Genomic DNA, 25,396 nt, shown 5'->3' on the forward strand with positions numbered 1-25,396 from the left:
TGCTGATCTAACATAGAAATAATCAAAATTTTATTTGTTTTGCATTCAAAAAATCACTCTTTCAGGTCTAACTGAAGGATGTTTTATCATCTGGCACATATTCCTTCCTCCAACATAACTAACCCACAGCCCTGCAGGTTTGACAGCCTTTAGAAGTTGGCCATCAATAAATTAGTATTATTCCACTTTAAAATGTATTTCCTATAGCAGTTTTTATTATCCTCTTGTCCATTCACCACAACTTCTAGCATTTCTAACAGAGGATCAGCAAATGCCTTTCTACAGCTCATTGCAATGAGAAGTTTCATCTTCCAAATCTAGTGCCCAATAATCTGTCCTGTGAAGGAGAAAACTCACAGTACTACACAGCACCCCTGGTCAGAACCTGCACTTAGAGATCTCTTAGAAGATACTGATTTTGAGTGTACAAATGCCTCACAAACAAGCAAAAAGACCCCCACTGGAAAAGGATGTTTTCCATTCCTCTACCATGGTGCCCCACCCACAGCACTGCCCAGTAACAGGTGCACAGGGGAAGAACCACAAAAAGCCCCCCAGAGAGAACGTGACAAAATTATATGGTCTGAACTTCAAGTCAGGTTTTATAGCCAAGCATGTACCTTCCAGAAAGTAACAACAGAGCAGAATCAGATTTCAAACTTACAGTTTTCTTTATATTTAAGATGAAGGAAACACAAAGAAAATAAATCTACAAAAAGCGACACATCTGCACAAAACCACAGAAAATGGTCATTCTTAAAAGAGCCAAAACAAGTCAACAGACCAAGGAAGACAGACAAGCCAGGTAACAACAGGAAAAATCCCAAAGTGCAGCTGAGCACAAGCCTGATGGAAGTGCTCAGGTGGAACAATGTACTGATCCAGATGGGTGCATTCAAGGGACAAAAACACAAGTTTAACTGCACAGTAAGACTACAGTAAAATTATACTCTATAGATTTTGAGGACAGGTGATTCTTCTGATGATTTTAATATAAATTCAAGTTTATGTTATTCTCGACCTCTGAAGTTTTGGCATTTTTTGAAGACAATAAATTGGACCAGTGACACGTAATAGCGTTGCCTTAACAAACAAGACAGCAACGTAAAAGTAGCATCAAGAAAACAGGAGAGACTGGATAGAAGGGCAGAGACAATTCTAAAAACACGGCTTTCAGTTCAATAATGGTGCTGAAAATGATTCTCAAGGGAATAACAATGCTTTAGAGAACAGGTTAAAAGAAGAAAAAAAGTTACTGGGGCCTGGATAACATTTTCTCCTGATGAATCACTGCCTTTCCATTTGGTGTTTTATTTCACATTGGTTTCGTGGCATTTGCACTCTGTCTCTCTCATGAGCCCAAGCTGTGTCTGTGCTGGGGAAAGAGGGGGAGGCACAAAACCCAGAAACTCGGCACCGTGCAATGACAGGGAAGCTCTGCCTCCTTCATACTGCAGAGTGTCAACCGAGCCAGCTAAACCCAGTATCTCAAGTTCAAGACATTTGTGCTCCAAATTTTCTTGTATGTAGGTAAAATGGATAAATCAACACGGAAACATTTCAATATTAAAAAAAATTATCGTTTTGCTTTACTCTGTTCTAAATATATTGCTGAAAGCCCCCTGTTTATTGTGTGTGCATACACGAACTATCCTAGATAAAATGGTTACCAACTGGAGAAACACATGGGCTTTTTCCTCCTGCCAACAAACTATATTCCTTCTCATACTTTGCAACTGTGTCACTGAACTAACTAAACCCAGCAGTATTTTTCTTCTGGCCTCTCCTCCTTCACCCTCCCACCCCCCAACTCTAAAATAAGGAAGGAACAGGTATATACTCAATTCCTTTATCAGATTTACAAAGGTGGTTTGTTTTGGTTTTTTTTTACCGTGTACCTTTTGAATCACATTTCTAGAAAGATACATTTCTAATGTAATAGCAAAAATACACTGAAATAAAGAACATGCATGTATACTGGACAAAACTATTCATTACAAGTGTGCACAGGGCTTAGTGCCAGATAGCTGTCAAACAAAGGAACAAAATCATACAGTTGTTTGGCACTCAAGGCTGAAATCATTGCGAAACATGCACTGTTTATAAATTGTCATTGATGAATAAAAGCAGTGAACAAAAAAAATTTTAAAAACGCAGCCGAGCACCAGAAAGACGAGGCAATGATTGCTCCTCCTCCCACCACTCTGTGATCAAACAAAACAAAATAACCCTCAAGCCCCCAGGATGTTGGGCAAGAACAACGTGGCAGTGCAAGGCAAACAGAGCATCGCATGAACCAGTGACTTGGGGTTGTGCTCTCACAGCTCAGCCCTGCAAAGTACCTACAAAAGTGATAGATTCAGACACACACACACACACAAAAAAGGCGTGTGGATTTCTCAGCTTTGTTATTTATAAAATAATTTTGAAACTATAGTAATGCTAGTGACATTTATCTTAAGCTTAAAAATATCAACCCCAGAAGATGCAAAGAAAAATTGCCTCCGTGATGGTAAAATATAAAAACCGATCTTTGACCAGAGAACACAGCAGTGCTGGAAAAATATCACCTCACCTATCACTGAGAAGAAAGATTTAATTCATGCCAAGTGAAAGGATGACATTTCTCCAAGTATAAAGTAAAAACTCTATCCTGAAAAATAAGCAAGAACTCAGTTTCTGATCTTGCATATCTGTACCAATTTCAGTATCTTTCAAACTCGAAGCTGTGTGATAATGCAGCACATCCATAAGGAAACAAAAGCTCCTCTAAAATTAAAGAAAAAAGAACTTAGAAATGGGGAGAGGAATTTCTTTTTTTTTTTCTGACTGATAAGTAGAATATCAAGGTGTGCTAAATGCTTTCTATACTATAACATACATAAGAGCTTCTGCAAACTCCTTTCAAGTGGAGCAGAAGATTCTCTACAATATTTCATAATGCAATGCAACTTTTAAGACAGGTAAGGCATTATTTAAGAAATGTGGTTCCGTAAGGAATTTATTTTTGTAAATCTTGATTCAAGCAGGTCAAATCAGCCTGTAGTTTAGGCTGGGAAGTACATCAAGGCTCCAAATAAATATATAAATAAATGAAATCTGAGGTGACAGCTTGTAATGGACCAGTGATATGTGAAATAAATAAATGATGTAACAGGAAAGGAATTCAGTCAGAAACAGAAGTGTTATTTATCAAGTCAAAATAGTAAGGCAAACTTCTCTTTTCTCCTACCACAGAGGAAACAGACTTAAAATTGCAGTATCCTGATAAAGACTGTACAAGTACACTCTTTCTATCACTGCAGAACATTTTTTAACCATGATACAAATTTATTTATGATACAGTCATGCACTTAGGTATTCAGTGCAGACCCCAGGGATCAGCCTCGAAGCTTACAAGACTGTTAACAAGTCACACATTACTCTCAAGATTTCTGCTTTCTATGTCCCATTGTGTAAGGAGACATTGCAAGATGCCTTATTTGTACTGCATGTGTCTGAAGTTCCAAGCTTGTTTTAGAGGTCCTTGTTACACTGGGAAGTAAATTAAAATTTCATTGCAGTTATTGTGACAATAGTTCAAGCTTTGCACACAGTCTGTACAATTCCAATTTGAATTTACACATTTTACATTTACAGATATTTTATTGTGTTTGGTTCTCAACTACCTTTAAGGCTCCTGGCCAGCCCTTGTCAGATTTAGGAGAAACTGTAAAATCAGTCTCAATTCATCTCAATAGTAACCACTGTGTTTCTTTCCCATTCTCATTTCAATGAACCTTTTTTATTTCGTCACTGAATTTAAGGTTCCTGCTTTCCTTAAAGGAATCAGTAAACCCAAATACTGTCAGTTCCTTTAATCCTGCATATAACACATCACCACATAAAATTATGCATTGATTCTCTCTCCTATTTCATCTTCAGATGGGGAGGACCTGTGTGAGCACCTTCCAAAAAAGCCCCAACCAAGCAGCACCCTCCCTCCACCAAGTGCCATCCTGGCAAACCTTCCACAGTTATGTATAACAGGGTTTCTATTTCTCAAAGTGCCCCTCCAGCTGGATGCCAAAGAAAGAACTCCAGAATTTTCACCTGACTTCCCGATACACGTTCATGTTGGAGGCAGAGAAGCTGCACACCTGAGAGCCACAGTGCTGGCAGCCTCCACAACGAGCTTCAAAAGCCAGCAACCGAGAAAACCTTGCTCATAAAATGAGATAATACCATCGCTTCACACAATGAGTTGCTATTTCTCTGGTTTTCTGCGTGTTTCTGTCACGTGAAAATCTTTGACCCGTTTTTCAGAAACAAAACTTGGGTGCAATATTAAATTGGTGTGAAAGTGCCAATGTCAAAATTTTTAAAAAAATTGTTTTCTTTTGGTAATACTTGTTTCATCCATCTATTATATAGCTGAAGAATTGCACACTTACAGCAGGTTATAGTTCTAGGGAAAATGCAGTGGCTGCTCAGGCAACTCACAGAAACAATACTATTAGAGGTCCAACACCTTCATGCACCTCAAAAATAGAATTACATCTTTTATTTTCATCGGGTTTGTCTTCCCCTCTGAGTTGTCTGTGTATCTAAACAAAGTCAGGTTTCCAGCAGCAACAAATATTTGACTCACTAAAACCCAGCCTCTAAAGAAAACTATTAACAACTTCAAATCATATTAATGCAAATGCTATAATGCCCCAAATCACAAAAGTCACTTGTTTTGGCAGGAGCAGCCTAGTTAGAACATTTTGGTTGATCAGTTCAGAATTTAATCACTGGACACAGGCTGCTGCATTTATTAAAAACTGGACTGCTAGCAACTCACAGGCTACAGCTACAATGCATGCAAGAATGAAAAAAAATTAATGGAATGAAATAGAGATTAAGTAAATGATTTTTATGCACCTGGCGATAAGCAAACATCTTTATTACAAAACAAAGACAAGCCATGAAAAATTACAAAATTATCTTTTAATCACCAGTGAGCTTTCTACAGTCTCCTATTTGAACAGGATAATAGTTATTATGTAGATCCCTAAGCAACTGCCTCATGGGGAAATTACATCACCAGTATGGGAAAGAATCACCCCCTCCTCCCTAGAAGGGAGCTTGGTGCCTTCAGACAGACTCAAATTTAAAATCCTACAGCTTCACCCAGCTGATCCCATCCACTGGAACACATCTACAAGTGCCCAGGGATGGCAGGAACCACAGGAGAGAAATATGCCCTTTCAGCATTTCATGCACTGATGAGCCTTGTAACAGATAAACATACCCTGCAGCAGCTAAACTGACATGTTATAACAAAGAGGAAATGCAAGACTTAAAAATTTCATCAGATTACTATTTATTCCCCTTTTCAGAGGCAGAGTACACTGTGAATAAATCAACACTCAAATGTATCAGACTGCATTAACTAAAAACCAAGCTTGGCAGAACAAATTTTATCAGAACTAAAATATTTCAAAACGTAAAAGCCACAGACTTGCATATTTAAATTCCCAGACTGGCAATTCAAAAGTACTTAGTATGACAAAAATTCCGAGTTCAAGTCTGAGACCATTTTGAAGAAGGCAACATTTCATCTTCCTCCAACACAATTAGCACCAGGTCCCATTTCTCTCCCCTTAATGCACAGTGCAAGCACCACTACTGTCCACGGGCCACCAGAACTGCAGGTTCTGCTCGTGGGACACACGGGGGGCTGTGAAGGAACCTGTGGCATGGGCAGCATCCAGCAAAAAGGAATCATCAGCTCTTCCTTGTGTGATGTCAAATCATACAGCTGATGGGTTTTCAAGAACAAATTTATTACTTGTCAGAAAGAAAACCTTTCTGATCTCTCCCTTGAACCACAGCACTGCAGACTAAGCCTGCAAACAACTCCAACACAGAGTCAGAGATATAAAAACCTTCTAAAGTTGCCCAGCACTCCCTGCAATGCTGAGGATAAAGTGCCTCAATGCTCCGGCAGCTCCTGCAGGGAGCGGCTCACGGGCAGGGAGGGGGGGCCGAGTGCTCTGCACCTGCTCCCCCCCGCTCACCTTCCCGCGCCGGGAGCTGCCGGAGAGAGGGAGGGCAGCTGAGCCCACGCTCCTACCTGGCAGCCCCACACCTGAGCACCACCTGAGGAGCACGGCCAGGGCCCCTCTGCCACAGCTGCTGACTGGGAGAGAGAGCAGAGTCTCCGGGGGCACAGAGCACAAGCCGACACCTGCTCCAGCACAGCCTTCCAGAGCACACGAGCCGCATTCCGAGGAAGCCTCCAGGTATTACTGTATTTAAAGAAATGTTAGCAAAGCTATTTGATTGAAATATTACTGTAAACAGAAGGGAAAACTAAGCTTAACACGTACTCTTGTGAGCAAAAACCCAAGGGTAAAAATGCCCTGCACTTAGCACTTTCACTAAATGACTGCGTAATTTAATTTCCCAGAAACCCATTAGCTTTCACAAAAGGAAAATTAAGAGCAGATGAGAGCAATTCTTTGGTGTGAGTGGAATTTATTTAATGTAATACCTGGGGAAAAAAAAAAGATAAATCTGAAACTGTATGAACAGATACAAAACATTGCAAGTCTAGAGAGCTCCAGCCTGCAGAGCAGCAGCTCTGTGCTGGCAGTAACCAGCACGTCACATCCCAGAGCCTGCCTGCCCAACACACCACCCCAGAGCTGGGACACAGCCAGGTGCACAAACAGCCCGGAACAAAAGGATTGCTGGCATTCAAAACAAACAAACAAACAAACAGGAACCTCCATTTATTGATGGAGGGGTTTTTATATTCATATGTGAACCAAATGATTCAAACAAATTATCTGGGAGAGACGAAGAAATAATTTAAATTTAACTTAAAACATTACTCTGGGTTTGAAATTTTCATTATAAACCCCAAAATTCACATTAGGCTTTTAGCCAATCTATAATATCATAAAACCCAGCATCAATTAAGCACAGTGACATGCCCCAAAAGAAAAAGAAACAATCTTAGAAGGGAGTTTAAATGTAAATCTTCCATTTGCCAGATGCACTATATGCAATGATTTGGAAAAAACTAATTTTTAAAAAAACATAAGCCTATCTGCAGCAACAAGACATGAAGCATTACTGGCACTACTTTGGGAAACGAAGCAATGGCATTACTTTGGGAAAAGTAGCCACGGTGTATAAAACACAGGTGAGCCAGCATCTTGATATTTTTAGCTTTAACAGCCAAACCAATAAATGATTCAATGAAATATAAACACAATGCTGTGAAACTGCATGATCCAATTACTGCAAAGGGAACCTTAAGGAACTTTTCCAGCATGGGAAGTTTATGGCTTGTGGTAGACTCAATACCACTACCCCTAAGTATTTACTGGAACTGGATGACCTTACACTTACAGGTTTTTTTCTAGGGAAAGTTTTTCTGAACTCTTAGCCCACAGTAATATCTGGCAGATAACTATGTATGACGTCAAGCTTATTAGCTATCCTTTTACTATTTTCTTTTTACTTACTGCCCTATAAAATGAGATGGACTGAAGCACTTGTCATAATCTTTGCTGTGCCACTGTTTTGTCATTGTCTTCCTTTATCATTTTCCTCTTTCTTCCTAATGAATTCTCTGAAGGATACAAAATACTCTGTCCCCACCATTCTCCAAGTTAATAACAATGTAACTGCATATGAATTATTTCAGATCAATCTTGCTATTAGTCATATCTCTGGAGATCATTTCCATTGTGATGCCTATTTTTTTTCATGTGTTAAAATATTAACGACAACAGAAAGCAATTCAAGGAAATCTAACTATTATTTTGGACAAACAGAGGGTCTGCCAACTCCCTATTTGCATCTGCCCTCTCCCTTCCTAAAAGGTAATTAAAATAGGATTCCTGACAAAAACTATAATGGTATCATTCTTTTACCCTTTACTGTTTATTCTTGCTGGTTTCCTACTACTGCCTTCATCATTATAAAGTCATTTGATAACAACTTCTATCTCTCCAAGTCCAAAATTTTTTTACTGAAGAGCTACTGAGGAAGAAATCCAGCAATTTCCCTGAAGATTAGTTAGATTCTTAACTGGGTAACAATTCAGATGCATGCCTTCTTTTAAGTGTATTTTAAAGTTCAAAAGCCTCTCCTTCTACTGAGAATAACCTTTCCCAAATTAAGGTTTAAAAAAGGCTTATGTCACCTGTTCAAGAACTGTATCAGTACTGGAAAGCTTGCAGAGGCTTCAGCTATTTACCATGTTGTTTCCAAAAGGCCCCTCTAACGTTCATCACTGAAAATACCTACTACTCTCTCCAAGCAAACTGCAGTGCTGAAATTACAAGTCAAATAATAGATTTTACAATAAAAATTAAGACTAATTTCACCAATTTGAAAGATGCACTGGTAGAAGCACAGCCATTCCTAGAAACCTGCACAATCAGGCAATCGAGTCACTTAAATGAACAGTAACTCTCAAAGCAGAAGGCATCCCAATCCAGATATTGATCTCGAATTTGTATGATTAATACACAAAACGCATCTTTAGTTTCACAGTAACTCATAAGACCAGCTTTGAAAAGTCTTAAAATTTGGCTTCAACCCCTCAAGCATCTCTTTGCTCCTGCCACCTTCACTCCCCCTGGCCAGCACATACCCATTAACCCCCTGCTACCCTGGTACAAGACAGAGAAGATAAAATAAAGCCCAACATGCATTACTCTGCTTACATTTGACAGTACTACCTCTGCTTCTTTCACCTATTTGTTTCAACCAGGGGAAGAATCAGGCTTACCCTTTATATTCACATTATAAACAGAGTAAAAGAAGCTATATTTTTATTAACAATCTGACTAATTTATAGCTCTAATTATTTTAACAAGCTTCTACCCCCCGCCTTGTAAATACCAACTGATGTGTCTTGACTTCCCTGCAAGGTCAGTGCCTCCTTTCTCTTAATGCTGCCCCTAAGAAAGCATCATGGCATTCCCTGGCATAAAGCAGAAGTTAGTTAGGAAGAGGAGCAAAGTCACCACCTCGCCAGGATATTGAGAGGTGAGTGTTTGAAACAAACTGGTAACTACAACCCTGCACTGATCTACAAGTCAGTGGGCAAGTGAGGTTGGGAAAATGCAAATGACCTAAAATCTTCCACTTCCATACAATCAGAGTTTCCAATTTCGTTGACAAGCCTGTGGCTCAGAAACACCCAGAGCTCTAAAATTCAACCCAACTCTAAAGAGATTAGTTAAAGAAATAATGAGAAAACAAGGAAGTATACCTGAAAGAAAACTTGGAAGAGTGATCTCTCTTTCTACTTTGAGAGGCTGATTTCAACATGGCAAACTTATATTCAACCACTACCTTTTCACTCACTGTGGAGTAAACTTTTTAATGACTTTTTATCATGTACAACCTTGAGGAACTGTGTAGTACACAGATGATGAACATGGAGCACAAAAGTTTTGCCTTTATTCTTTCTACCTCTTGTGGAAAGACAGACACACAAAAGAAAGTAATTCACCCACTTCAGATTTTCAAGACAGACCAACAAAAACCTCTTTAAGTCATATTCAAGAATAATCTGCTTTCTTTCTTCCTGGTAAGTAGAAGTAAGAAAGCTCAGTAGAATAAAGTGCAGGGAGCAGTGCAACAGAAGATACAATACCACATGCTTGAAGGGTCCTAGCAAAAACTGACCTCTCCTTGCAAGTGCAGAGTACTAAAAGGCAGCATAATTACAGAGAAAAGAATCTCATATCCTTGTGAATAGTTTTCTAGAATGTAATTAAAGCAGAAGTGTTGAATAAGCAAAGATTATCAAGTCTAAATGGAGCTACAATACCACCAATATATCTTAGCCTGATTTTCTTCATATCTCTATGGATACCAACAGACTATGCCGGTCCCAAGAGGATTCAGTGGTTTTACTTAAAATATAAGTAACATCCCTTCTTTTTTTATACTACCAAATCAACAGGATAATTCTGGAATTCATTAGTGAAGAACACTAACCAATCCAACATAATAGCTTTACTTCCTCTGCAAAACACTTCAAAAAATATCTAAATGAATATGGAAATGCATCTTTCTGTGGTAAATTGTTCATTATTGAATCATTATCAACTCTTGTTAGACAAAATTTCTCTCTTTTGCAATGTACAAGATCATTAAAATGTTTGAGAGCTCCATCATGAAAGACAGTGGCACTTTATAATCCGCTATCTCTTCAGGCAAATATGCTTATGGCTGAGCATAATACACAAAATAACAACATCCCCTTGACACACAATTCTTCCTTTTAATGGTGCTCTTAAGTGTTGACAGCAATGGTGAAATATGTTGTTGCTCTTTTCCCTTTTTTTTTTTTAATAGTTTTTAACTATTTCAGAGATGTAAATGTTGAGAAGGGATGTGTTTCTTAGATATTCATTGTGGAACCCCACAGGGTAAATCACTGCTTTACCCTAGTGAGGCATTTCCCATAAGCCCATCAAGTTCATGTTCTTCACCTCCATCTCCTTTTAACCTCCAAAGATCACAGAATAACCAATCAATGCCTTAAATATCATCTCTGTATGTTAGCTAATAAAATGGACATTTTCATTCTGTACATGGGAACATGTCCACAATTCGATATTAAAAAAACGGTGTAACTCTTTTTTCTAAGAAAAACTTAAAGAAATACAATTTTTCTTTTCAATAATAGACAAAAAACTATAAATGCAGAAAGAAGTACTGTTTAGGGAACCAGTACTCTATGTTTTCATATAGTTTTTATCATTCCTCTCTCCAGCATCAATTAAGATAAACTGCAAAAATTACTGATGTGCAAGTATGATATACAAAGCTGCATCCTAAACTGTAACATCAGTAAAATGAACATATTTTTTTTGTTATGACAAGCCAAAAACCACAGGTGGAATATTTTTAAAAGTACATTTAGAGTTTTGATGTGTACATATCTTAGAGATATATACTGAAAGCCTTCTATAATTCTTTGCTGCATATAGAAGGAAACTAAATACTTTTGCTCCAAGAAAATAAAATCCCTAAGAACTCTTAGCCATAAAGCTTTACAAAACTGTTTCAGTCCTCAGCTGCTTTGGGTGACTGACATATACATATCTTACAATTTGTTAATCCTCTCTACAAAACCATCTAAATGGAGGCTTCTTCTCAAATCTGTATTAATGATTTAATTCTATTATGTCTAATAGAATCATCTCTTCAATAAAACTGAAAAACTAAGAAGATATAGTTGCACCAGTTATTTTCTTCATATGTTTGAAGGCATATATTGTTTAATATAAATTAAAACACGAGCAAATAGTTTGCCTTTGGTAACAAATTAAAAATAAAATCAAACTTCGCTATGTATTTTTGTAAAATACAATCAGTATCAGCCACAAAGCCTGGAGTCATTCCATACATGCTACTGATCAAAATACTGGAGAAGCAACTGAAGTAACTTATCTTTTTGGTTTCCTGCATTAGAAAAACAACATATTTGAGGGAGTATTGGGAGAAGCTCTAGTCTGCTTTATCAAAATAACTACTACCTTTGAACTTTACTGTCTTCAGCTAGAAGTGTCACTGACCAATTGTACTCTCCCTAATCAAAGCCTACAGAGATGGTCATTTTAAAATCATGTTTTCAGCTTCATATGTGAAAGTTTCAACTCAGCAATGGCTCTGCTTAGTCTGCCTTCGTTTCAGGGAAAATTAAAGTAGTAAACAAAGACTGAGCAAAGTAGAAAGATTTCCAAAAGAAATTGCAGACCACCAGGATTTGGATTTAGGTAATCCACTTAGATTACCATGGCTATGTCTTTAAAGGACAATACTGACATCACAAAATAGGTCATGTCTACAAGATGCAGAACATAGAAGTGAAACAGTGTGAAATGTACAAATTCAGAACAAATATTCAGAGTCACCCTTATATTTAACATACAAAAAAAGTCTGCAGACTACATATTGCCAAACAATAAATATTTTGAGAACAACGTTTTTATGCTCCAAACTGGAACATGGAAAAGGAGATTTTCAAACAACCATCAATACATTAACATTTTTCAGGTAACACAAGTGCAGGCAATGAAGAAAAAGCTTTCAATAGCTAAGGCCACAATATAATACACAGTTTGTTTGCTTTTCCAGTTTCAAATTAAAAAAATGTTAAACACTCACAGGCCTGAAAGCAGTAACATCTGCCTAGCAAAGCAGGAGTTTCCATCTATTCCTTAGAAGTGACAGAATTTCTAACAAAATTGATAACAAATATCAAAGAAATTAAAAAATTAAATATAAGAAGCAAGCCCTCAAAGCATTAACTGAAGAAAAGCCTAAAGTAAATTGGTAGGTAGTTCAGGAATTGAGTGTTAGAAAAAAGGTTTTTTTTTTAACTACACAAATTAAAAAGTGATATAAATATCTTTTCAACAAAAGCCTTAAAGTAATTTAGTAATTTCAAAATTAAGCCTTAAAGTAATTTAGAATTTACATCAAATCAAAATATATCAGCTTTCTAGATCAACTTGAGGAAAGTCTAGATAGTTCCTTCTTCTAACAAGTCCTGGACAATGGCCTTTATGAGGAATTCACCCAACACAAAAAGATTTGAATAGGGAAGTCAGTGTTGCTATGAGAAACAGAGCAACTTCCAGATGCTTGACATGTCAGGCCTAGACAAGGGAATGAAAAATGTCTCTTTCTGACCAAAGAGGCTTTGAGGGGATACTCGTAAAGAATTACCTACTTACCCATCAGATTTGAGTTCATGAAAGGTGTCGGGGACAATCCTTCATGAGGCCCTAATCGACTGTCATTCAAGTGATCACTGTAATGAGGACTGTCTGCAAAACCCTAGAGAAAAAAAGACCAGAGTATTAAACAGATTATTTGGCAGCCCTGCTAATTGAGTGTAATGACACTTTCCTAATTAAATGTGCAGAGTCACAATTGGTCATTAATCACAAAAGTTGGCTTTCAGGTCTATCTCACAGAAATTGTTCTCTGCCCACATTTTACTTTCTCTGCCATGAAAAAGAAACCACATAGTTTCTTAATAAGCTGTGTCCTCATGGACAATATTTCTAAAACTTGAATAATATGGAGATATTTTGATATTTGAATCCTCTTAGTGTTAAGTCACTCACCACAGAGAGTAAAATTAGTCTGAAGAACTAGCAAGTGATTTTTTTTTCCTAAGGTTTCTGTTTGCATTAATAAAACACAGTAAAAAGGCTAGGAAGAGTCACTGATGTTAACAAAAAACTATTTGTACAAATGGGAAGAAAAAATTCCATTTTCTCCTTGCAGCCTGCTATTAATATTACAGATTGGTAGGCATTTTGACACTATCACATTACTAACCAGCACAGCTCATTGACAAAGGGTTTACTTCCATACAGTGATTAAATAAACAACTTTGCCACCCGATTTGCAACCAAGCACTGAAATTTAAACACTTTTTTGCACTTTTTTAGCATTAGTACAGCCAACTTAACAGGCCTGGAGTGACCTTATGCAGTCAGGAAACACTGACTTATTGAAAGCTTACACCAATGGTATAGGAAAAGGAAAACAAAGAAGTCCTAGGATGCATATATTATTTAATTAACCCAATTACATGAAACTCTTTAGTACATTTCAAAACGCCTTCAGCTTCTCCATATAAAGGTATGAAAATGGTATTTGCCATTCAGACTTATCAAATGCGTACTAAATCACCTATTCTGCACCACAACCAAAAATCGCACCTCCTTCATAGCCAAAGTTTTGAAAACCATTTTGTAAACCTTATCTTACAACTCACACCCAGTCACTTCTTGTTCAGAAACCTAAAGCTCAGGCCTAATTAAGGGAGGAGGGAAAAATTGTTCGCAGCTACCAGGAACCATCCCAAGTGCCCTGGGACTATAAAATCATCAATCACTGAACATTTCTCATTTCTCCAGACCGCAGGCTCCCGCTCAGACGACATTAACGGGGCTGGAACAGGCCTCCCTCTCTGTGCCGGCGCTGTCACTTCCACCGAAGGGCTGCTCACTGAGGGCTAAGGAACTGCCAGGGCGCTCCTGCTGCTCACGGCTGCGTGGCACAGCCCCACTGCTGCTCCGCTCTCCCACTCAGCTGCTGGGAGTCCCAACTCCCCAGTGGAGCTTTGGCTGACTTGATCTACTCCAGCAGCGGCGATACACATGTGATAGGCATTCAGAAACAATCTTAAGTGACATTTACAACTTGGTTATGACCACAAGGGTGTCCTCTGGAAACCGTGACCTAGCCCCGGCTGTCAGACAAGCAGCACGGAGCAGCAGCTGCCGAGGAAATGGAGTGGCTCCTAGCTAAGGTCACCACATGTGGGTTATTTTTATGCTGAAATGAAACAAGAAAGAAATTAAATCTGCTGAATGAAGGAACAAAAATTTGCAAATACAGGACCAAAACCAGAGTTCCTAAGTAGGCGCCTTCCTACTTGTGTCTCTGCGTGTGCTCGTTATTGTGGTTGGATTTTTAAAACCTTTTTCCTAAGACAGTACTTCAGTTATATTTTATTTTTAAAAGAAAACCTGTGAAGGACACTGTCAGTGATAAAAGAGGATCCCTATCTCAGACATTCAGAAAGTGGTGCCCAGATGAGCCCCAGAACCTGAAAGCTTCAAGACATCTTTATTTACAAAGTAAATAACAAAACGACTGAAAATATAACAGGAGTAAGACTCATTTCATACACGGTTACACATCATGCAACACAACCTACCAAATGCACAGGATTCTTAATGCTCCTCCTCATGTTAATATTGCATATTCCCCCACAAAATGCAGGAACTGGAGAACTGGGTGGTTGGCTTACACAGAAAGGAATATTTTCCCCTCTATCATCAAAATTCCTTCAAAGAATACTTGACGTCATGTTCTTTTCATACACCCTCTCAGTTTCCCAGACTGCATTTGCCACCAATTACCACAGCATCCAAGTTCTATTTCTACACCACTAGACAAATCTACCTGGAAAATGCTTCAAGTCATCCTTCACAACACCAAAGCCACTGAAAACAGAACATTTCGTATACAGGGGGAAATGTACTAAGGCATATGCAAGCCTTTTAAATAGAATTGGTTTTTTCTGTACTTTAATGCAATTCATAATCAAAATTAATTGTGTCAGGCATTTCATTCTTTGCCATTACAGAATTTACACCTGTTCAAGTTGTAGCCCAAGCCTTCATCTACAGTGGACCGATGTAAAGAGGTCTTACCTTGGCCACCACCCCTGATGCCAGTTATTCAGAGTCTGAGGTATGGATTATCAACTCAAGTAGCAGTTTTGTTTGGGATTAGAAACCCAGGGCTGATTCCCACATATAACTCACCCACACTAAATGAATACAAAATAACCATGAACACATGCAGTTTTGATTTAACAAACAACTTCTGCACTTCACAAAAGCAAATTAAGGAAAATCAGAAGAGCTCTAAGGACAGTGATTTAAATTACACTGAGTTATTTCAGAGCATTCTTCGTATTTAAGCTGTACTTCAAATAAAATTGCATTCCTGATACCAATCTTTGCTTTTGCATCTGTATTGTTAACCTACATAATAAACAGCATAAAGTTCTACTACTGGGAGAGAGCTGTAATCAATCATAGACGAAAACTTTAGAAGCTCCCAATAGCTTCTGGAAAGCTACTGGAAGCTTCTAGTCATACAATCAAAGCCTTAAAAACGTATTTAATAAATATGATAGTGCAAATTGACAATATATGTTTACTGTTTAAAGAAGAACAGGGTTGAGAGCCTTAAAAAGTCTATCTGCAATAACAATACAGGATAGTGTCTTTTTAAAAGTCACCTGTGTGACTGAGTAACAAAGAAAAAACACCTTTGGCTGGCACCTGAACTCATCGCTCATGGCAAAAGCAACAGAAGGTGCTGGTGGGGATTTATATGAATTTCTATCAGAGCCCCTTTTCAAATCTATGTTTGAAAGACTCAATAATATATACTGCCAAATTTCAGTCTTCCTTTCTGAGAAAGGAAGGAAATCTCAGTTCACAGCAATTTTGAAGACTAATCTAGTGAAGCTCTCTGGATGGAAGCTGGATTGATACAGGCTCCAAGCAGGAACAGGAACTAATCAGTCATGCCAAAAGCTACTCTCCCTCTTGGGAAGAGCTATTCCATGGTGCATATTCTGGCTGGTGATGTCATTTTTTGGACCACAGGTGGGCTTCCAAAGCTCTTTGGAGCATTTCTACCTACTGTTCCCTGCAGGGCAAGTTTAACAGAAAGGCTGGAAGGAGACACTCCATGCTGAGTGCACATCTCCATTTCTGCCCTCGTGGCTGCTCAGCAAACATCCCCATGGATTAGCACACATCTGAGTGCACAGCTGGAGTGTTCAGCAAATAACTGGCAAGAAGTCTGCAAAATAGGAGTTACTGGACAAATTTATTTTCTGGTCTAAACCCCATTCTGAAGGGACTGCAGACAGCTCAGGGCACTTTTCTGTTTACAGAAAGCAAACTGATTTTCAACATGATTAGATGCCATACCTGTAAACTCAAAACCATCTTGTTTGTTCCAACCTCTTACATAGCTATTACAAAAGCAAGCTTTAACCTTCCCAAAGGAAGACAAAACTTCTCTTTCTGTACTGTTATAGCCCAAATAAAGTGTAATTGGGGTTAATTGTTCCCTCACAGCGTTTTGTAATGTTTTCAGTGTTCATTTTGCCCAGGCCTCTCCCTGGATTTCAGTCTGACTGCATGTGCGTGATCAGAAAGACCAAGTCAGATATGTCTACAAAGAAAAGCAACAACTATTGTCTCTTAATAATACCTGTCATGAAATCCAGCTGAAAGACTACTACTAATTAGTGCTGCAATTTAACTGAGTAGTGAAGGCACTCTCAGCATTGAATGCTCTAACTGAGTAGTAAAGGCAAACTCAACAGTGTACACTTACTTCAGTAGTTTTTCAGGTATTTCATTGGATTAGAGTGATGTTCTCCTGGTACTCCAAAAAAATTAAGTCCACCAATTACAAAACTCTACAGCTGCAACACTTCTTCTTCCTACCTCTTCTGGGTAAGATGCCCCAAGCATCCAACTGATTTGAGCTTTATCAGGAGGATTTTCCATGCTAACATAGCCAAAACAATTAGAAACCTGAGACTATTTACAAAATCATAAATACCTGTATACAGAACACCTGAAAATTCTTGCAGAATGTATTGTTCTATTCCATTTTGTCCAGAAGACCAAATGGAAAAAAACCCCAACCAAATCACCCAGAGAAACACATTCCTTACTGGGCATGTTTATCCAAACTATAAGAGAAGGCCTGACACAGTGAGTCTATGCCCCATTTTACAAATAAAGTGGTAATTCACCTCCTAAAACTTAATGTCTTTCAATGACCATTAAAGTCCTGTCATTTTGGTTAATTACAGAACTCACCTAAGAATAAGACAAAAACTTCCCCAGTTCACTGTCCCTACCTTTTTCATTGCACTGGTTCCAGGTCCTCTGTAGGACTCATCTTCTCCTTTTTACTTCCACTTCAAAAATATAAAACTATTGCCCTTAGTAATTATTTTCTGAAGTCACACCTGGATTTTGTCTGTAAGTAAAACTGTACTCCTGACCCTAACTCAATTTTTGGGATTTTTGGGTTTGTTTTTAAATAAGCACAACATCCTGTTTTCACTTCAGGGTAAAATTTGAAGAATGAAGGAGACACTGTAACTACAGGGCACACAATTTTCCTATGCATTTACTGAGTCCACAGAATAACCTCTCCCTGTACAGTTTACTACTCCACAGCTTTTCATTTGCTCAAGTCCACTAAATGAGAGATCATTTGTTTATCCTGCCTTATCCCTGAGCCCTCTCCTACACAAGTCCCTGGGAACAGACCAAAATCTAAGGCTTATAACCAAGCTGCCAGATCAATAAGCACATATTTGCATTTTAGCAATTTACAATATAGCTCAATTATTGCCTTTAAACTTAAGACATTAAAATTCCAGTAAAATGAATGGTTGACTTCACAGTTTGACATGGCTACAGACCAAAGGATTAAATTTAATGAATGCTGCTTTCAATTTCTTGAGTTTTATAGTTTGGCTGACTTTAAATAACAAATATTAATTATTTAATGCTCAGGAATACTGAGTTCCCTTGCAAGCTAAATTTGGTGATGGTCTTATGAATCAGACAACAGTCATCCAAATGACTAATGTGTAAATGAAGGACAGTGAATCTACTGCTGAAATCCACTTTATTTTGGACTATCTGCCTCTCCAAACTAATCTGAGAATTCTAAAGACAAACAAGGCAGGAAAAAAGTCACCAGAAGTGGGGGAAGTGGGGAGAGAAAGCAAGACACCGGCAGTGAGAGGCAGACAGACAGACCAGAGAGACTGACTACACCCAGGAACACTGTGCTGAGTCACTGACTCAAGATTAGACAAGAGGCTCTGGGAAACAGCCATGCCAAGGTGTCCTAGGGAATTTAAAAGATTAGGGATTATGTGATCATGTAGGTTTCCGGAAATAAACAACCTGGGGGGTTTGGTGGTGTTGGGGGTTTTTTAAGAGTATTTTAGCCACTGAATCCACGTATTTGTCAGTGGCTCCCAGAGGAAAAACTACAGAGCCAAAACCTGTCTGGGTCTACTGAACACACAGATCAGGAAAAACGTTGCAAAAATGAAGGTAAGGTAAAAATAAATCCAAGGAAGAGTAATCTCCCTTTCTGCCTGGAGGATCACTTGCACTATATTCACTGATCTTAACTGAACACAAAGAAACATCACATTGTCACAGGTATAACTTCCTTTAAATCGCTGACAATCTCATAGCAAACTATTAGTGGGAACAATATTGCTTCCAAGCAATGCCCAAAATGATTTTCCAAACCATGGAGCAGATGGATAATGATGGGACACTCCCCACACTCCTTACACCATTTCATCCATTCGTATCAGTTGCCCACCATGATCCAAAAGCTACGAGATCAAGCTGAGCCCTGGCTCATGGGACAGGAAGCAAACACATCTCCCCTCCACAGGCTCCATCTCCCCTCCACAGGCTCCATCTCCCCTCCACAGGCTCCATCTCCCCTCCACAGGCTCCATCTCCCCTCCACAGGCTCCATCTCCCTGCCTGCTGGAAACAGGCAGTGCTTCAACCTCATCTCCCTTGATTGTGCAAGAAATTCGTAGAATACTTATTAAAAAGAGCACTGAATGCAGTTTGCTGGTGGAGATCACCCAACTGCACCAGCAACAAGGAGCTTTCTAGCTCCACTTTCCAGCTTTAATTCAGATTCCCTTCCACTGTTAGCAAGTGTTAACACTCTAACAGTGTTAACTACTACAATATCCTAAAGGCAGAAATGCAGCTTTGTATGTTATTTGTTCAGTTGCTACATGGGGGCAAAAAAAAGCAGGTATCACTACCTCAAATTTCCCATGTTACTGGAAAAAGTCAAGAGAGCTTTCAGAAGTATCCTCCAAGTGTCACCGTAAGTTATGTAACAAAAAGCCCTAAAAATATTATCTTCTTTTCACATATCAAGTTGAAATACATGAAAATTATGTGTGCAGAAATGGAATATGAGAACAATGGAAAATGTCGTTTATCTATTCTTGAAATTTATTTATTTTGAACATCATTTATTTTTAAATAATCGCCATTTTCTCCAGCTCTAAATCCATTTCCAGGAAGTTAACTTACTGAATGACAAATCTGATTTTAGACAGCTAAACCCAATAGCCAATTACACCTCTAAACTCCTGTGAGATAAATATCAACATAATATGTAATGGGACAATTCCCTGGCCACTTGGAAAACTAATTTGTGACTGATTCCAATGCTAATTTTAATATGATAGGTAGTGGCAATAAAAACAAAAAGCACAACCAAAAGATCCACTTCTCCAATACAGCTGACATAAAAAATTCATATGATGGAAACCAGATTTTTCTAGCTCTTATCTAAGATATAAACCAGGAAAGAAAATAAAACAAGTATAGCCAACAGACTAACAATAAATGCTTAAAGGCAATACTTGAAAACCTAACTAAAGCATTCAGAACTTAAAAAATCAGAACTTGCTTGAGAAGTGCTGCTCATAAATCAGATTACAAAGTATGCTGCATTTGCAAGTGTCCTGTGCACTGAATAAGGAATATTTAATTTGGGCTTTGATTCCACAGTGAATCATCTGCTAATTTATAGAATACTTCAGGAAAAGCAAATAACCAGCAGCAGAACCACCAAACAACCTCCCTCCTCTGCAAAAGGTATCAACAGAGTTAAAAAGAATACAAATACAACAGACTCGTTAGCACTTACTGTATTTCTGCGTCTCTCTTGTTGTGCTTTGCTATATTACAGCTTCCTTTCTTGTTATGTACCTGAGATTAAGAGGTATAAAATACTATTTCAAAACCTGCTATCTCCTTACTACTTTTTGACTGTTTTGCAAATTAAAAGTACTATTTGGGGGAGAGGGGAGTAGTTTTGGCATATTGTATTTCAGGTTCTAATCCATGGATGAGTATTTTACATACAGGAGAGGGAATAACCTGTTGCTACAAAACCATCTAAATCGAGCAGTGGTATTTTGATCAGTTCAACTCTGCCTTCAAGTACTGAGATACAAAGCAGAGTTACATAAATGAACAGAAGGACAAACTGCATCCTCAGTACTGTAACTAGAGTCTATGTTATATCAGGTCAGAATGTGCACTCACAGCTTTTAGTGCAATGTACATGCTGGAAGTTATTTGAAACACCCACAGTTGGGATTTTGGAAGAAAAATACCTCAGCTAATTTATGTTAATTTTTTAACAGTTAAAACTATTACGTGTGTATATAAAAAAAAGGTTATCCAGCAAGGAAATGTCTTATGAAAAATATTTCAGATATGCTTGATTTGGAGACAGCAATCTGAGCAGATCAAGAACTAACTTGCTCCTTTTATTGCAAAGACGTGTTACAACAAAGTCAAAACAATGAAAGAAAACCTCGCAGAGCATTATTCCTCATAAAAGCAATCATGAGCCCCACCACAATAACAACTATGGGAGAAAAATGCTTCATTACAATGCAATGCTTATTCCCAAAAGGTGATCATACCAATTTGTTGCCACATGATGAGTATAAATTATAACTCCCAGCTACAGCAGGAAAGCTCGGAAGTTCTGGTATCGTCTCACAACGGGACAACAAAATCCTCAAGTTCTGTAGGGCAATGTATTATTGTGCACCAAACGTGGTTCTTGAGTCAAGTACCTCAGAATTTGCTTCAAAGAGCTCAGTAGAGCAAGACTTTCAAAAAGCAGGTTTACCTTCCTCTGTGACACACACCCAGAGCCAGCTGCCCTTCCAGTGCAAGGGATTACAAACGCTTGCAAACATCCCTCCAGCTCTACATCACTGAGATAAGGGAGAGACTTGCACACATCAACCAAAGACAGGCACTGAAAACCCACCACTGCTGCACATATGGAAGTAGAAATGAGACTGGAGACTAAGAAGAAAAACAAGCACCACAAGAGACACAAACTTGTACATGGACTTGAGTACAATCATTCAAGAATTAGGAGACCATCAGCACTAATAGAACTCCCCTGACTTGCTAACTACCATTCCTGAATTACTCCTATGAACAACAAACCTTTCCTACTTCCCCCCCCAATATATATATCTTCAAATTATTAATTTCTTTAACAAAACATTTGGCTTATGAAAGACATCATGCACACAGAAGTCACTAATGTCTCAATATGTACCTTTTCACAAATTTGAGATCATCACAGCCAATTCAAACACAAATACTCACTGGTCTTGCAGTGTTAGAACAGAATTTAACATTTGAAAATAACATCATGAAAAGACAAGGCTCCTATCTAAGGGTTCCTAGCCTTCAGCATCACTTCAAAACACTAATGAAGTAAGAATAGTTTAGCTTTTAATAACTATTATCAGAGACTCTTAAAATAAAATAAACTGCTATCAGATATGAGAGAAGGTTCTTTTCCAAATGAATTATTGATCAAAAGTTTAAAAGACACAACAAACAGCCCCCCAAACACAGGAATATATGTCTAGTTTTCACAGTGAAAAGAAGTTACCAATATGTTTTCCCCACTTTCCCAAAAAACTGTACCCATACCCATACATTCTTCAAAAATTCCATGAAGAAATCAAAAAGAGTGGGTGAACAAAGACATAGTAAAGTTAGCAAAAAAACGTTTTAAAATAATCCTAACTAAACATTACTGCAGAGCTGCAAAGCCAGTTCTCCATGAAATTGGTAATAAAAGAGCAGACAAAATTTGGTGTAAATAAACACAAAGTAAACATGTTAAAAAATAACTCAGTGTCATAACAATGTAACTACTGTACAATGTAAAAGAAAATCTTATTTTTCTACACACTTTTTAAAACAGTATCACAGTATCAACAGTAAGCACAACTTAGTACTGAGTAAGAAAGGAACAGAAAATGAATGTATCATTGTGTCAGGCAGAAAATTATGGTACACCCTCATCTCGACAAGTGCACACAGCCATAACCACCCTAAAGCTGCAGTTATACAGAAGAAGCAGAAAGATTCAGAGAATGAAGAAGCAGAAGATTCCAGAACTAACCCCAGGTTAGGAGAAGTCATTATACAAGCAAATACCAATAGATTACAATTTTTCAGTTTGGGTGAGAACCACACAGAAGTAGCATGTAAAACACAGATGTTTGTGGGGGAAAAAATAAAAATTACCAAGTACATCAGTAAAAACCAATCGTTACTATTCAGAACACAGGAATACGGTGGAAATCAGTTAAATCACTGCTCAGCACACTTAGGACAAAAACACCAATATTTTTGGCACAAACTGCTTGCAATTCTTGCCAAAACTGTAATCAAAGTCAGAAAAATTCACAAGTCACAGAGAGCAAGTCCACCAATAGCTGTAAGAACCACGTCCAAAGGTTGGCTCGGCCCAGGAAATCTAAGCCCCCAAGAGCTGGGCCTTTGCCAGCAGAGTACACAGCAAAGGTGGCAAAATATTTGCCCTATATTTACACTCTTTCCTAAAGCATCATTGCTGGCCACAATTGAACCATCTGTACTGACCTGAACAGACCTTCGGTAGGAGTTGGGAAAGAAAGATGTGCTTTAGCCAGTGTTCCACCATCTTCTTCCATTAGCTTTTAACAATTATGTACTAAACTATCACCAAATTCCAACTCTATTCAACTGAAAACTGCTTCTGTTTCTGTGCCTTTGGAAGTTCCAGACAATTCTGAACCAGCAATTTAAATTCTTAAATAATTTTGTCACTATGTTTTGACCTTTAAAGAAAAACTCCAGTAGTAGGCTGCTCACGGATTTTAAAAAAATAAAAAATCACACACAATATAAAAAGAACAAGTGGTACCTCTTGAGATTTCAACTTTTCTATGTCTGTGGAGAGGTCTGAGCTTTTTCCATGGAGACTGCCATTTTCCTGTAAACAGACAAGTAGTAGGAACAATTAGGACAAGAATAACGTTCTACATTGAAATCATGGGGGAAAGCACTGGATTAGGAAGTCGAACATGTAAGACAAGTAGAACTTCTTTAAACTCCACGTTAATCACCACAAGGAATAACCTAAGAATGTTAAAGGCTGTGTATCCTTTGCTCTGCCTCCTGAGAAACTGCTCTGCATTCTTACAATACAGACCCACACACTCATTTTAGCTCTTCCTCAGAGACATCTGCTCTGGCAGCCCATGTAGGAGTACTCAGAAGTTCTCGTTATTCCAAATTCTGAATCAGTAAATGTGCCTCATTAGTTGAAAGAAAACCAAAAATGAAAGACCATACATCATACCCAAAATTTATGCATGTAAGTTTGATTTAGACTGGTAAATGAAGTCCAGTGCTTTTTCAGTGAATTCAATGCAGAAGAGAAATTCCTGTGTTCTCCTTTTTTTGCAGAAGATCACAGCCATGGGTCAAGTTAGTTTGTACCTCTTAATCTTTATCAATTCTATCTACAGAGAATATATATTTGTAGTGTTCACTTTTCTGGGGAGAACACAGGAACAGAGTTTTCCCGGAAAAAAGGAATTGAGTTTTCTTTAAAAAGTAAACTGTTGTCATTTAAATGACATTCTGGACTACTATTCTTTATTGCCTCACATAAAAAAAAAGGCTAACACACAAGGCTCACTGACTTTACATTATTGGAACGTTAGCTGGCTGATCCTCTAACACAAAACAGTTGTGATTAATATACCCACACAGCCAGTGAATTACAAGCTCAAATTCCAGTTGGATCAGCTTAACTCATGATTGATTAAAATTAATCAGCAACGTCATAAATGACTGTCAAAACACCAAACATGTACAAGGAGATTGTGAGTTACTTAAAGCTGCATAATATGACTCCATTCCAAATGTAGAAGAGACATTTGAAGGCTGAGCTTTATGCCTCAAATTATGCAGGATGTTTAAAAGAATGCCTAATTTCCATGTTGCACAGAAATATTTCTTCAACCCATAAAGTACTTCTACATTTCTATTATAATTCCTTTACTAATGATCAATAGAAAAATTAGGACTTCGTGATAAATCTTTTTATCTATTGCTGTCCTCCAAAGTCAGGCAGAAGCTTTACCAGTATCCAGTGAGCTGAACAAGATTTTGCAGTCTATCCATTTTATTCCACAGCATGAGAGAGCTACAAAGGTGCAAATGCTAACGCAGCTCTGGCTCCAAGGTACTGAAATCAGAACATCAGGTCTGCTGGGTATTTCTCGTTCAGGTACTGAGCTCGTTGGCTTTTTAGGGAGTAGATATTCATAAAAAGAATATTGAGTAGATGAAAGGGTTACTAGGGGGAAAGCTTGCTTTTGACCACTGAGTTGGAGTTTAAAAGGGTAATGTTATTTTAGGATATTAGATACTACCAAAAACCTTCAGCTCAATAAGCAGGATGGATGAAGCAGGAATGATAACAGGAGGAAGGTATTTAAAAGAGAAGCCTCTCCTCAACATCATGACACAGCACATATTATAACTGGGTAATGTTAACAGAGAGGCAAGTGCTCCCTACACTTTGCCAATAAATCTGCTCCTGAGGAACAAGACTTTCTACTTCATTTTCATGATCATCATTCATTCAAGTGCACAGTTAAATATGATTTATTTTCATGAATTCTTAACCCATATATTTTTTAGCTTTAGAAATCTGAATCACTATTGCAGCTCAAAGTCATTAAAGTCTCTAGAAGATGCTAACCTGTGTATTTAAAGGAGTTCAACCTTCAAAAACTTTACCAAATCATCTGCCAATTTACACTGTACATTCCCATAAACTTTTACTATGTGGGTAAACT

The 25,396-nt window shown here is 38.1% G+C and overlaps 1 protein-coding gene across 11 annotated transcripts in view; it reads right to left on the bottom strand.

The window, feature by feature from the left end:
* The window catches only part of TCF12 (transcription factor 12), a 162,811-nt gene that overhangs the window by 93,735 nt on the left and 43,680 nt on the right, over positions 1 to 25,396 (bottom strand). For all 11 annotated transcript variants that reach the window (XM_017827490.1, XM_017827493.1, XM_017827489.1 and 8 more), the window contains 2 exons: positions 23,449 to 23,517; positions 12,747 to 12,849 (listed from right to left, as the gene is read on the bottom strand). In XM_017827490.1, the coding sequence (XP_017682979.1) occupies positions 12,747 to 12,849; positions 23,449 to 23,517 (172 nt within the window). The remainder of the gene's footprint in view (positions 1 to 12,746; positions 12,850 to 23,448; positions 23,518 to 25,396) is intronic.

This window comes from Lepidothrix coronata, unplaced genomic scaffold (assembly GCF_001604755.1).
Source record: "Lepidothrix coronata isolate B3197 unplaced genomic scaffold, Lepidothrix_coronata-1.0 Scaffold140, whole genome shotgun sequence".
NCBI lineage: Eukaryota > Metazoa > Chordata > Aves > Passeriformes > Pipridae > Lepidothrix > Lepidothrix coronata.